The sequence below is a fragment of the Mycteria americana genome, chromosome 4, assembly GCF_035582795.1.
Source record: "Mycteria americana isolate JAX WOST 10 ecotype Jacksonville Zoo and Gardens chromosome 4, USCA_MyAme_1.0, whole genome shotgun sequence".
Taxonomy (NCBI): Eukaryota; Metazoa; Chordata; class Aves; order Ciconiiformes; family Ciconiidae; genus Mycteria; species Mycteria americana.
This window is the reverse complement of record NC_134368.1, coordinates 28,309,421-28,324,661: the sequence shown is the minus strand read 5'-3', so window position 1 is coordinate 28,324,661 and position 15,241 is coordinate 28,309,421. Positions and strand designations below refer to the sequence as shown.

The following is a 15,241-nucleotide window of genomic DNA, read 5'->3' as shown; positions in this document are numbered from 1 at the left end:
CCTTTTGACCCCATCTGGTATCTCAGGCTAATCCAGTGGTCCAGCAGCGTTTCTTGTGGTACCACTGTGTGTGTCAAGCTAGCAGATGCAGAATGTGGGGTTTCAGAAGCTGTTTGAGGCTTGGCATGACTGGGTGAGAAGCTGGCAGGTAGGTGTTCGGAACGTTAGGAAGCGGAACATTGGGAAGCGGAACGTTAGGACTTAGAAGCCCACCATCTCCTATCAGGCTATGGGTGAGACTACAGTGGCAGGAGTGAAAAATATGAGGTAATGGAACCAGGGTACATGCTGGTGCCCCTTTTGCTTTCATATGTTGCCTGGAAAATAATGCGTAATTGGAATGGGGGAGTTTGGGCATACACATAGGGGGGAATGAAAGTGTGGGAATAGCTGGAGAAGTGATAGATCCCTTTCCATTGTAGCCAACACATAGGCACTTGCCCAACAGTAAATTTTTCTGCCTGGTTTCTATTTAATTGCTTGCAAAATGTGGCCTGGACTAACCTGGAAAAAAGGTCTATATTGGTCTTACTCCAAGAAACATAGTATACGTACATAAACATCCTATTTTCTTTCAGAAGCAGAATGTGGTGGTAGCAAAAAGAAATGTATATAATTCATAAATAACATTGGCTGTTTTTCAGAACGTTTCATGATAAATTGAGGATGTCTTCTAACCACATTGAAGCACTGCTTATTAGCATACTCTTTTCTTGCAAAGATCTCATTCTAGTCATATGGGCTGCATTGCCTATTATAAGTCTAAGGCAGCAATCCTCTCACCTATTAATGTTGCCATTAAGAACTCTAGTCAATATAAAGATAATTATGGATAACCATCCATGTATATCACATAAGTAGGTGCATCTTCTCAGCATTTACTTTACATACACATTTGCTTGCACCATCTGTGCCTGTATCTGCATAGCAAAAGTGGGTTTCTTACAATAGTCTGGCGGAAAGCAGCTATTTGAAATTTGTCAATTAATAACTAGTGTGCTACAAAATATCTCTTGGAGATTAAAACTGTAAGGAAGTAAAAAAACCGTGGACATGTGTCCACTCTAACAAAAATCTAAACTGAAAAAATTAATTGTATTTTATAAATACGTATTTTAATTTAATTTGAAACACAGAAAAGGAAGGTGAGTATTCTGTAGACGCTAAAACCTCTGAAAGTAACTCCACTGAGTTCTATGGTATTTAAAATGCAAATATTTTATTGTATCAGCTTCTCTTGAATTGAAGACAATAATCCTCTCTCAGAAATAATCAGCACCATGTCTAAAAAGTGAATCCAGTTGCCTTGTCTGTATTTGCACAGAAAGTACTGCTTCTTGTATTAAAAATATGTTTTCAACCAGCAATGCAAACAATTTTTTTCTCTCTTTTTAATAGCAAATACCAGATGTATCGCCAACAGGCCGTTACACAACATTGGTCCCGCTCTTATTTATTTTAGCTGTAGCTGCAGTGAAGGAGATAATAGAGGATATTGTAAGTATTTAATAACAATATTTTGTAAATAGCTTTCAAATTTTTCATAGATTGTTCAACAATTTTTGTAATATAATTCTGTGTTGAACCATTCTTGCCTTCTGGATGCTTCTGAAAACTTCTAAAGCTACTTACTTCAGAAGATGAAGTCTTTAGAATATGGTGTTATGATTTGAAAGTGTGTTTATTATATATACAAGTGACAATAACCTGGTAAAACAGTGACTGTTGTGTTTATTATATAGATTGTTTCTAGTCAAACAGTTCTCATTAATGAAGTACAAGCATATTTTAAAGTGTGAACTGGAACCAAAGACTCCACAGAACCCAGTCAAGTCCAGAATATTGCCAGTTTTCTCAAACAAGGGCTCTGCTAAAAGAATATTGGAAGCTATTGAATTCATCTCAGGTGGAATCTATTTTAAACCCAAATAACCTTTAAATATTTACTTGGTTAGAAAAACATTTTTTTTTTCTTCCTGCATGAGCAGGAGCATAGTACTTTACTCTCACTAATTATACTTGTGAGCTGGATTTAAGTTCAAGCTGTGGATGAGATACTAGACTAACATTTTATAGAAAAAATTGTGAGAACTTCTGGCTTTACTCAAAATGAAGAAGGTAGGATTAAAAAAAAAAATCTTCCCACGATCCTTCTTATTTTTTATGTCTTCATTTGAGGTGCCTTTAAAAAAATAGATAAGTCCTCAGGAACTCAGAGTTGAGGATCTAGGAGGCTGCACAGTCTTAAGCATCTTCAGTTGTCCTCCATACCTAAAACTGGATGGATTTTTGTTTCACAACCAAATAATTCCTGGACCTTTCTAAAAAGTGTCTTTTAAATTGCTACTGGAATTACAATGTGATACTTTTAGTATGTTTAGAATAGTAATCTATTTGGTTTAATACATTTTAGATGAATGAGTACAGGTAACTAATGTGCCATTTTTAACGTTTTAAAAATGGATTTTCCCCAGTTGTCAAATCCATTCCAAATCCAGGTCTGTGCATCTGATGTATCTTTGTATTTCTAAAGTCACATGCATAAAATCCTTGGTTTCACTGTTGTGACTTTGCACGGTTTTGTAGACAGCAAGGGGAATAGGCTTTTTAAAATTCTTCCCGTTGCTCCAGCACAGTGCAGTTTCCTGTTAGTCTTTCATGTCTTGGTGCTAAGTGTGATCTGCTGACGCCTGATGGCCAGGAACACACATGGAATGCTTGTCCTTGTTAGGCAGGTGTCCCCACCTATGCCAAGCTTTCCTTGACGCTCTCCAGTCAGTATTTGTGGTAGTGGTTGTTTTGCTTTTTTCTTGCATTGAATGAAAACTTTAAAAGAGACGGGATATTGTCATGACTTGTAAGTGTCCATTCTGACTTGGGGTCAGTGGGTAGGGAAAGGAATTTCAGGCACTGTTTCACTTCATACAAAAGATGTTGGGGTTTTCTGAGCACCTTCCTGCCTGCTTTTCACTGAAAGCCTGTGGTAGAACCTGTCTCTCTAATTTGCATAACATAGTTGAGTCTTTTAGTTGATATCTTTTGTATCTAAGGAATTAGTCTTGGTGATTACCAAATCACTCTAGATGTGAAGAATTTCTTCATCTGCTCTTGTTCTGTTGTAGTTCTGCAGATATATTTTGTGGAGGACAAGAAGTTAGATACATCATAATATGGCAGAGTGCCTTGTCCACTAGAGGAGTAGCATTCCCATCTTTTTATATTGTGGACTGTTCTCTTGATTTTTGGAGGGGTTTGCAGGCAGTATAGTCTTTCCCTGCACACAAATAGTAGGCTTCCTGGGGGCATCAGATTTATTGGTTTTGAGCAGAATTACAATGTATGTGCAGAAACATGATCAAGAGGAATAGTGGTGAGCTGCAAAGAAGCTCTGAAATGGAGGGTGGCTGGTCACATGCTGCCTTTCCTACTGATACAGTCAACTCAATCTTCTCCTCAGTTACCTCTGTGAATAGATGGTAGGCGAGATATATTGTCCCCCTGTGTTGTGTGAAGCTCATGGGCAACAGAGTTGAGTGGTCCTGCAAGAGACAATGATGTTTCCGTTAAATTTCTTTTGTTTTATTTTGCATTTCTAGTATTCACTGCCCAATAGTCAGCTTCTCCTTAAATGTCTTTGTTGCTTTCTCTTTACATAAACAAAATCCCTTTTAAAAAAGCCATAAAATCAATTCATGTTCTTTCAGATATTTTTAACCATTCTGCTGTTAATGCTTACAGACTTACACCATCTGTCAGTGTCTAGGCAAATATAAAACTGAGGCTGCTGCTACTGTACAAAGTGTCCTTTTTAAAATTATCTCATCCACTTGCTTTTATGTCATTTGTTTCTACCATTTGCTCTTTGCAACTTGAAGTGTACAGTTTGGTGGTGGTGGGGAAGACGGGGAACAGGTTTAGTGGTTCTTCAGCATGTATCAGCTAAAACAATAAGGTTTTCATTATCAAATACTACAGAGATACCTAAAGGCAATTCAAATACTATTTTTCTTTCTGTTAAGTTTACATTGTCTCAGCATGTAGTTAATTCCTGCTGTACTTAGTTGAAACTGAATGAGATGAAGGAGCTGATTGGGAGAATTTAGTTGCTAATTTAAAGGCTGTATATGTGTGTGTATATATATATAGCTGACGGTAACTTCATGAGTTTCTCAGTTGCGCAGCTGAGTTTCACAGACTATAGTCCAAATAAAACAATTTGCTTTGTTTTTGTAGTCAAACAGGTATGAAATTTAACGTTGCCTGCTGGTTATATCGTGCAGGAATACGTGGCTGACTGACAGCTGCACTTTTTTTCCTGGGAAAGCTGACCACTTGCTGCATAGTAAAATATTCAGAGTGTTTTCCCTTAACCTTTAATTGTCATTATGTCTTAGTTTCTTTACACAGTGACATATCTAAGATCTCCAGGAATGGTTATCTTAATCTAATATTAAAGCAAGATTAATTGGCTTTTGGATGGGAACCATATATATCAATAAATATACTTATCAAAATAATACTTTTAGCTCAAGAACCAAGTGCTTCCTTTTCTGGAGTGAAATCCCAAGAAGCAGAAGATGTTAGCAGAAGACATTCATGAACAGCATGTGTTTTCTATATATGCTTCAGAAGTGCTAGCAAAATTTGTGACATGCAGTGCTAGATTATCAGCTGTTTCCAATGATTTTCACCCATCATAGCTCAGAATGCAGCTGACATTAAACTGTTACTTTTCAAGCTGGAGAAGACTCTCCCTGTGGGCAAATAAATGCCTGCTTTGGTCACGTTATTATGCCTTCCCATTGATCAAAGCTTATTCATCTGTAAAACCAGCCATCTTTTTGAAAGGATGATCTGCTGATACTCTGTGAAAATCTAGTAAAAAATAATGCCTTAACTTAGTCTTTGCAAAGTGATAAGGTGGCCTTTTAAGAGCTGCTAGCTCAGAGTCATACCAGCATTTTATTAGAAATAAATCTCTTAAGTAGCTTGATTTATTTTTCTTTCAATTTACAAGATTGCTTCTGATTTTCTTTGTATTTCAAAGGCATGATTTCTGTAGCTCTATTCAAAAAGCTTACTTAAAACAGTTAATTCTATTTAATTTTTCAAATCATCTTCCTGCTCAGGAAGAACTAAGTTAGTTACTCTTAAATACTGTGTTTAAAGTAGTAGTCTCTTAAGCTTTTTGTAGCTAAGATGAGTTTGATTATACCTTGAAAGTGCTGGTGGTTAGTAGCTGCATCAAAAGATTTCTGTCAAAAGGTTTCTCACAGCTATATTAAAACTGAGGGACATCATAGCCTGTTTAGGGTGGAGGGCGGGGGATTTTGTTGATTTTTGTTTGTCTGTTTGTTGCTGTTGCTGAAGTGTGCAGGCACTTATGCGGCAGTGAAGTTATATGTTTACACAGTCATTCCTTGACTTCAGATCTGTATGAGACACTTGTATGAAGAATGGTTCCGTGGTCTTTGCTCTGGTAGAATCATCTCCCAGTTCCAGGAAAGGGCAAAGTTATGGTACACAAATACACTGCTTCCTTATACAAAGAATTTGTTTAGATAACAGTTGGCCCCATGAGAGGACATTTTTGTACAACACGATTAGCCTGGAACTGGGTGTGACTTTCCTGATGATCATAAGTATGCAAATAATCCATAGTCCTGTTGAAAATGTTTTTAAAGTAGGTTTATTGAATTGATGAGTGGGAGGGGGTAATACATGTGTGTTTTATCTTAAGTGTGAAAGCTTTATCATGTCAACAGAAGTCTTTAACCACTGTGCATTTTTAATTTAGAAAAGGCATAAAGCTGATAATGCGGTGAACAAGAAACAAACTCAAGGTAGGAAATTTTTTAAAGCCTATTAATTGCGGGGGGTGGTGTTTTTTTAATTTTTTGCAAATGGTGGTAATGTAATCTGAACTGCTAACAGGTAATTGAGTGGGGAAATTGCTTATGCAGATTGCTTCAAAATTTGGAATCTAAACAGTTGAAATAACAGTTTGCGGACACATTAGCCCCACAAAATGGGGTATGTTCTATATTAAGTTTATGAGGTTCCTAAGAAACTTTAACATTTACTCATTTAACACAGGTGATGCTGTAGGTGTTAAAAGATCATGATCACGGCTATATTTAGTGGGCCTAGTTTATGATGAAAGTCTATGCATATCTAAGTACACAAATCATAATTTTTTTCCACTAGCAAATCTTGAATAATTCAATTTTGGAAAACTCTGCAGTTGGAAGAAAAAGTCATAAAATAGTTCTGTCTTTCTATGCTGCTTCAAAACTGGATAAAGATGAATGGAGTTTTTTGGTTTTGTTTTGGTTTTTTAATATGAAATCAACGTAATGGCTTGATTAGACATAATGAGATATTTAGTGAGTGTACCAATCCAAAACTTTGGAATGTGATTTTTTTTTTTTTTTTTTAAGATTTTAATAAAGAAAAGAAGTAGTATAAAGAAAAGAAGTATTAAATCAGAGGATTCTTTTAGAATAATGTGAGGGAAAAAGTGAGAGTGAGGGAGATGTTAGGTAATATGTCCTAAACACGCTTGTCAGGTAGGAAGTCCAAGTTTAAGTTCCCGCTTTGCTGCTCTTTAACTTTTCATGTTACGTGTTCTGAGGTAGGCCTCTCTTGATAGAGCTGGTCCTTTTTTTATAAACAGGAGGAGGAATGAGTGTCGTGTGAATTTGACTGCAAAAAGAATGAAAAATACCACAAAGAGGAGAATCTTGCATAGAATCTTTTTTAAAAAAATAAAAAACATAACCTTAAGGGTTTTTTTAGGGAGGGATGTAGTCATTGACTAAAGATAATCAGAATTGTTTAGCACTGCTAACCACTGGGAATGTCTCTAATTAAAAAACATGATTTTTAAAGCCTACCTAAATTGTATGTAAATCTTAAAGTTTACTGTAAAATTTTTGGGGGATGGAGAGGGGAAGATACTTCAGTAGTTATGAAACTACTGAGCATGTAGCTCAATAGAGGATATGGAGAGATTAGGACAGGGAGACAAATTTATTGACTGAAAGCACTGGGAATAGAAATCTCCAGACAACAGGCCTGGAGAAACAGATAACCTCTTACCTATACATAAAAAACAAAGGAAAGCTTAATGTAGACATCCAAAATTCTTTCATCAAGCATTCATAGCTTTTGAGATTGCAACCAACAGTTTTAGGTGGCAGTGAATCTTGAAGTGCCTTTTCAATTTTTTTTTGTCCAGACTGTACAAAGTTTTAAATTAATAAGACTTGTTTTAATGTCTTTCCTGCCTCTTCTCCTTGGTTACCTCTCATTAGGCTCTTTGGTGACTGTTCCTAAAATTCTGAATGTTCCATGCATGCAGAAGAGCATATTGGAAGTTGAAAGTGTAATGAGGATACATAAAATATTGCTAGCACTGAGAAACAAGTTTCTTAAACTAATGCAGGATTCCCATAAGTACAACATTGATCCTTATATACTGTCAAAGCAATACTTAAATGTATTTTCAAATACAGTCTATTGTCAAAGCAATAATTAAAAAGTTCATCAGTATGGTAGTCTCTTTGTTTTCGTGTATTCAGCAGTTCTGTAACCCTGAAAAGCAGCAATGTGCATAGTAGGTTATATATCCAGCTCTGCCTTTGGTTGTCTTTTAAACATACAAAATTGTTAATGAAATGACACGTACATGTAGAGATTCTGGGTTTCCCTTCATCTGTCTGTTCCTTAAAGACCATCTGTATCTCAGTTAACCTTAATGAACTTTCTAAATTCCCGTTACTATAAAAAACCTTTTGCACAGGATTTTGGTTTATTAGGCTGCATTAGGGGTGATTTTTATTACCTCAGGCTGCATACATATACAGCAGGACACTGTCAGACACTCTGACATGATGAAACATGCATTTCTGCAGTGTGGTGAAGTAGTCTTCTATAGGGCAGATGGAGCATGCTTTTGAAAGTCAGTTGTTAGAGACAGCTGAAAAATGGAAGAAACAAATGTGAAAGCCAGGCTGCAGAAGACTTCATGGCACAAGTTCCTTACCGTTACATAAAAGGTGCATAACACCACCACTTCTTTTTTTGTTCCCATAAGAAAATGGATTTAATTGAATGTCAGTGTATGTTAATTGTGCTTAAAAGCTTATTGGATCAAGCTAGGGTTAGAGTACTTTTGAGATTTCAGGTGTCTCAGCATGTTTTCATGAGTCTGACTCAACCATTTGTGAGCTGATTTTAACCAGCTAAACCAGCAGGAAACAAATCCAGACAGAAAAGCTGACAGTTTCCATCCATTTAGTGGGTTAAATTGGTTCATCAAATGGTCTACCAGACACCAGAGGCAGCACGCATTAAGCAGTGAGGGCACACACCTTTGCATGGGGTGAGGGCAGAACAGGACCTTCCCTTTGCAGTAGCAATGCTATGTTAGGTCAGTGCAGCTGCATGTGAAACAGCCTTAGGATGTATTTCAGCAGTGCAAGTTCTTCTGCAGCCAGCACTTCTTAAGAAGCCCCTGGCCACATCTGGCAGCTTATTTACATTTCAGACCTGCAGAACTCCACCAGCAGTTATTCTGCTATAACTATGTGTGAAACCTAGTCATCTGGATTGCTGCAAGGTATATTTTTAATCCTTATTGGTTCTTTCATCTGGTTGGTACTGTGGCCCCACAAACAGTATTGCTGACACAAGGGGATGGAAGCAGGTACTTGGTGGCACAATTATCAAATGTCTTGACTTCTTTAGGACAGTATTACAACCCGTCCGCGCTATGGATCTGTAGTTTTCCCCGTGAAGGGAAATGGTTTGTCAAAATAGATTTTGTGTCATGATCAACTCATTGGTGAGACAGTCATTGAAATATCTTGCTTACTGTCTGAAAGGGAGGCTGCTCCATTTACCATTGCCCTGAGCGTATCAGCACTAATAACTTTGGGGAAGGAAGTGTAAGAGAATTTATCTCGTCCGAAAGAATTATTAAGCAGGTTAGATAACAACTCACAGAAATCATTGAGATATATAAGAAGACAGGTCAGTCTGGACAGAACATCAAGGAAGACTTAGATGTAAAGGCCATATTTTGGCCCATATTCCCAGATTTTGATCCACTTTTTTCGAAATCAACACATGCTGTATAAGAATCGGATTCTGATCAGGTACTTAGATAAACATCCTGACAGTTTGAACGCTGGGAGACACAGTGAAAGAGAACAATGTCTTGCAGCTATCTGAGTATTGATACATGGCAACATGTTTTCTTTTCATTTCACTTTCTTTTTGCACATCAATCTTCAGTGGCTTTGTAACTGATGCTAATAAAAAAGTCACCTTTATTATTCTCTGAAAACACAATCTTTGCAATTAACTGGTAAACAAGGCATGGGTTTTGTATCAACGTAGCAATACTTAAAACTAGAGTAGTGGAGCGTGCTTGAAATATTAATTGCCAGGGAAAATCTATACTAAATGTTATGCTAAATGACATGGGTTGATTTGGGGGATTTCCAATATATTTATGGAAGAGATGACGGCAACAATTCTAAAGTTCTCTGACATGCCAATAACAGTAAGAACAGCTGGATCCTAAGAAGCCTGCTGGTGACTTTTTATGAATCTTTTTTCTATGAACCTCACCAATATTTGAACTCAGAAAAAATTCTTGAATTGATTTCCTCTTCCCCCCAATTTAATAACTTTTTGACTTTGGAACTTTTTATTCCAATTACTAATTTATTTTAGAAAACACCACGCTATCATACAATCTATATCAGATTTAATTGATTCTCAAACCCTGTAAAATGTTATGACTGACTTTGGAGTAAGATTCTATGGTACAAAAACTGTTATACAGAACATGAGCTGTATAATTGAAATGTTTAACCTGAAGTTATAGAAACAAGGCATACTGTAAAATATTGTGTAAATGAGCTGTGTCTGTATGGCTTTTCATAAGGAATCTAACACATACCTGTATACTGCAGTTAGATTGTACAACTGGAAAATTCTCTTTCTTTTTTTCAGTACTACGAAATGGTGCATGGGAGATTGTCCACTGGGAAAAGGTGTGTGTTTATGTTGGTGACTTTTAGAGCATAATGCAGATTTAATGTTTGCTTTATTTCTCCAAATAATTGCCATTGATAAGAATTACCTGGTATGATGGGAAATGTATAATCTTTTGTATTTTTTTTTTTTTGTTAATACTTGCCTCTTAAAATGTACTTTTTAAGTCAAGTCAGTTTTGATGGCATGAGTCAGGCAAAACTGCTGTTAAATGGTGGGCTTTAAGTTCAGTGAAAAATAACTTGAATAATGTGATTGCCTTGGGAGTATTTGCATATGGCAAAATTAGACAGTTCCTTAGTATCATTTGGTGTGCCAAAGCAGAAACTTCTTTCTGGAAACTAATTACTTTGTGTATTTGCTGAACTTCCTTGGCTTAAGTTGTGAGAACTTTAAAGGCTGTTACGCAGTAGTCAGGAAGGGACTGTTAAAGGTAACTTTCAAGGACTAACATAACGTAACATTGTTATGCTGTCTACCTAGTCCATTAGTTTTATTGGTTTCCAAACCTGAAAGCTTGAACAAAATTTGACCCACAGTAATTTGGAGGCAAGGTTCAGGTGAAATGAGTTTATACCTTTGGAGAAGCAAGGATAAGGTATATAGTGTGATGCAACAAAACTGTGATCTTAGGAGAGATTAATTTCTTCTTTAACTTAACTTCAGTCTTCCAATAAAATATTTTACAGTAACTAGCAAAAGTAAAGAACTGCATAGAGAAGGTCAGGATTAGGCCTGTTAAAGAACAGATTTCCAAAGAATTCCAGTGACCTTCGAGTACCTAATACCTACAGGCTTCTCTAAGTGTGTGAGTTTCTAACAGTCTTCCTAGCAAATTCAGCAGGTAAATATTTACTGGGCTTAAAACAAAGGGATAACATATTTTGTTTGAGACCATTAACCAACTCCCAGTTTTCTTTCAGGTAGATGTTGGAGATATAGTTATAATAAAAGGCAAAGAGTATATACCTGCTGACACTGTACTGCTCTCATCAAGGTAGAGATGCCCACTGATGCTTATAGTGTAGAGGCTGGTTTCTCTACCCTGCATTTATTTATTTATTTATTTGTGATTGCTCCAAGGAAATAAGGAATAAACAAAAATGCTGCTGTTCTGAAGTGTAGTCTTTTGTTCATTCAGGCATTTAACATTTCAGGCAGTGTTTCTTTAAACTGTGACAATTACAGTTTTAAAATTACACTGGCATTCAATTTACCCCTAAGAAAAACTTAGTATGTTATTTTGTTGTTGGATGTAATACAAAAAAGTCTGATTCTCTGTCTAAAAATTGGACCTCGAGTGCCATATTTAACCAGGTTGGCTTTTTGATATGTACTTAACAAATTGTGTCCTACAAATAAATTAAAATGGATATATTACAGGGAACAGAAATGTTTTTTAATGGATATAGTCACCAGTTTGATAGTTGAATCAGGAGAAAAAAAAAAAAGGAACTTGAGATGTGAACCATCAAATTAGCACTGTCTTTGTGAGCTGAACATTCACTTTATTCTCTAATATATATATTATGAATAATTTCAGCACTGAAAGCAAGACTTCATTTATAGCATGTAATGCTGTGACTCTTCCTACATAGTCAATCAGAGGTTGTTTATCATCATTTCCTTGGACAATTTTATTTAAGAAATCCACATCTTATGTGGAAGATGCACATTTTTCAACATCTATTTGATCAGGTCAATAGACAACATATTCTAAGAATTTTTTTAAATGAAGATTGTTTAAATATGAACAATTGTATTTTGATTTATTACTGTATGTTTACACTGCAATTTCCATATTTTTTTCTAGCACAAGCATAAGCATTGTTGTAATGTATATCATTATGGATTAGGTATAAACCCTCTATGATCCCGCTGAAGTTCATGAATCCACTTATACATACAATTAATAAGGTTAGAATCTTACGCATTTCTGTGACAGACTGTGGTGTAGACTAGTACATTGTTTATTCCACCTTCCATTATATCTCAAAATCAAGCTGTAGCTGTTTCTAAAACACTTCTATTAAATTGTTATCAAGTGTAAAGTAGTTGCCAGATAATACTGTAAATTTTCCCCAGTCTGTCTTCAGTACTAATGTTTGTCATCACTTCAGATGTTTTTGTATTGAGTATCCTCTATAAACCTTTTACTTCTGCACTTCAAGAAGCATTTATAAATTTTATTGGTGCTTCTCCACCAAGATCTTCATAGGCAATGCACCATGCAGCAAAAACAGTTGTTCTATTGGCCTGATAATAGTTTCTGTCATGCTAACCCTAGTGTTTTGCAAGTGAAACAGATTACATCCTCTCAGAGCAGCTTCTCTATAATCTGCCTGAGTAAACTCCTAAATTTGAGTCTTTGCCTTCACTGTTTTGCCCTTTTGGTTTTGGAGGACACTTGGCGTCACAGTGTTCTCCAGTTGTAGTTTACACACAGAAAAATACCAACTGCCTGCAAAGCCTTCTTTCCGAGCCTTGTCCCCCCCGAAAGAATCCTACATCCTGTGTTGATAAACTGAAATAATAGTCAGCTGCTACTGGACTTGTCAGGACTGTTACCTCTTTGTTTAACCTCACTTTACTGCCCTTGTCAGAACACACTGTCCCAACTATGACCATTACTCACCTTGAATTTTCCCGTCAGGTTTTCTTCTAGGATCCAGTTTGCAAAGGGGACTCCTTGAATCATGATTGCTTTTCTGGGCCCAGCTCAGGCATTTCTTCCAGCTAAAACTTCCCTAGTTATATTACTAGGGTCCTGTTGCAGCCCTCCTTCCAGGAGAGAACCTTGTACTACTACATTACCTCTAATTCTACCTGCATACCAGCATGTGCTCTCCTCCACCTCTCACCTCCATGTGGCCATGCATTCTCCAGGAAGACAGTCTCATCAATTTTGCTTTCCAGATGTTTATTGATGCCCAATTACATTTTTTAGGTTTCAATAGCAACGCAAGCCTGTGGGCCTGGTGTTAACTCAAACTAACAATATTTGGTTCTTTTTACCAGCAATAGCAGTTTGTGGAGAATAAGAGGATCTTAATTATTTTAGGAAACTGTAAGCTCTTACAGTGGAAGGGCACAAACCTCTGAGATTAATTCTGTTTGGTTCTTGCTAGTTCAGTGTAAATTGAAATTTAGAAAGCTGAAACAAAACACAAAATCATTTTTAGCATGTCTACATAGAAGGGTTCTTGTCACCTACTTCAGAAAAGTTGGTGGAAAATCTTCTGTTGTGGCTTTTATTTTTCAATTAATGTATGGAGTGGCTAGAAACTGTGTCAGTTGAGAAAGAAGCATGACAGCTTTTTCTTTTTACTGTACAATATCGATGTGTTCTGCAGCTTAAAATTGGTGCCTTACAGTAAAACAGTCCACCCGAGTAAAAACGAAAATATTCTACCTCTTTTCTTTCTGACCTGATTAAAATAGATTTTGAAAAAATTGTCATCAGACATTTTAATTAACATGTATTGTTTGTATAACAATTTCAAACTCTGTCTTTTTGTCTTTGTCCATTTGTTTGTTTTTGTTTTTGTTTTTTTTTTTCCCCTGTCACTTATTTTTTCTGTTCTAATCATTTTCAAACTGGGATGTGTAGGTGGCAGTAGGGGAAGTAGTGAAAGTGACCAATGGGGAACATCTCCCAGCTGATCTCATCAGTCTGTCATCAAGGTTAGAATAAACTAGTTGCACAGGATACGTGTACGTGGGTCCTCATATACCAAATATGAAGAACACTGCCGTGTTGATAATCTTTGCTTTGCTGTTCACCTTTCTTTGACAAAACCCACACATTTATAAAATTACAAAGAATTCCATTAATAAAAGTACAGATCATTAAAGTGTAAATACACAGTAACACTCCAAGAAATCAAAATTTGTTTCAGTCCTCTTTGTTTTTACACTATCCCCATGAAATTTTACCAGACAAGTTGTCATTGAATAAACACACAGTAAAACACCAGGATAAATATATGTTTAATTCCTTTAGAGCGAATTAAGAAGAATATACGTGTTTATACCAACCCACTATTTTCAGCAAAGAATATAGTTTAAGGTTGGTAGGACTGGTAGAGGACCCTCTGCACAAACTTGGATGTTGCACAATCTCTGCTGCATGCAATGGCAAAAGCAGCACTGTTCTTGTGTATTGTGACAAAATGCATGTTTCTTAGACACGTCAGCTTTATGCTTTGTCTGCACTGTTACCGCACTTTGTTTTTCCCTAACAAATCAATGGGCCTGCCTTGATCTAACTAACTTATTTACTTTGGAGGTCACTGCTATCTCTGCTACAATAATTACAATTAAGCATGTGTCACTTGAAATGTCTTTGCTGCCTTAGTCTGTTTTAAAAGTGCTTCCCAAAAATATTGTTTGGTTTTTACTATTGACTAATAAACATGCTAGAATTGTAATAATGTTTTATATAGGTGATTCCATCCAAACGATCTAAACAGAAGTTATTTACATTTTTAGAAAAGTTTGCCAAGAAGAAAATGCTAGCCTGAAAGGAATTTATGATCTTTATCACGTTTTAATGCTTCTGCTTAACAAAATGTTAGAATAACCTACAGAACTTTATCCTGCAAGCATTTTAAAACTAAGTTGCTTATGAGTAGCCACTGTTGCATTAAGAAAGCAAATTTTAAAAAAACAGTTGATACTTGAATTTTATGCTAGGAAGAAAGAAAATATTAGAAGCTTTGAAGTGGTATAGAGAGTAAACATTTGTTCTTTTAAGTTGTAAGGGATTTTTATGACTCCTCTGATCCTTTAGAGGATCAAAACTTTTCTAATGTAGATGTAAGTAGTAGGTGTTCTGTCCTCATGTCCAGAAAATGGGAGCTGAGTGGAGTCATTCAGAAATCCTGACCTGTTAGACCTGTTCTTGTTTACTATCTACTTGCAGAAAAATAATTTTGTCCTTCTGTATCTCTGTTTTCCTAGTTAACGCTTCTATAATCATTGTAATATGTTTTAAGACCTGAAAGGATTTTACAAAGTACTGCTGTGTTACTGTCATGGTTTAAACCCAGTCAGCAACTAAGCACCACACAGCCACTCACTCACCTTCCTCCCCCCTGTCCCAGTGGGATGGGGCAGAGAATCGGGGGAAAAAAAAAAAAGTAAAACCTGTGGGTTGAGATAAAGACAGTTT

General features: G+C 36.2%; 1 protein-coding gene across 6 annotated transcripts in view; it reads left to right on the top strand.

The window, feature by feature from the left end:
- The window catches only part of ATP8A1 (ATPase phospholipid transporting 8A1), a 125,152-nt gene that overhangs the window by 13,800 nt on the left and 96,111 nt on the right, over nt 1-15,241 (top strand). For 2 of the 6 annotated variants that reach the window (XM_075499996.1, XM_075500000.1), the window contains exons 4-7: nt 1,399-1,497; nt 5,798-5,843; nt 10,027-10,067; nt 13,679-13,752. In XM_075499996.1, coding sequence (XP_075356111.1) covers nt 1,399-1,497; nt 5,798-5,843; nt 10,027-10,067; nt 13,679-13,752 — 260 coding nt within the window. Of the gene's footprint in view, nt 1-1,398; nt 1,498-5,797; nt 5,844-10,026; nt 10,068-10,991; nt 11,066-13,678; nt 13,753-15,241 lie in introns of those variants that run through there. The other 4 variants (XM_075499997.1, XM_075499995.1, XM_075499998.1 and 1 more) reach the window with 3 other exon arrangements.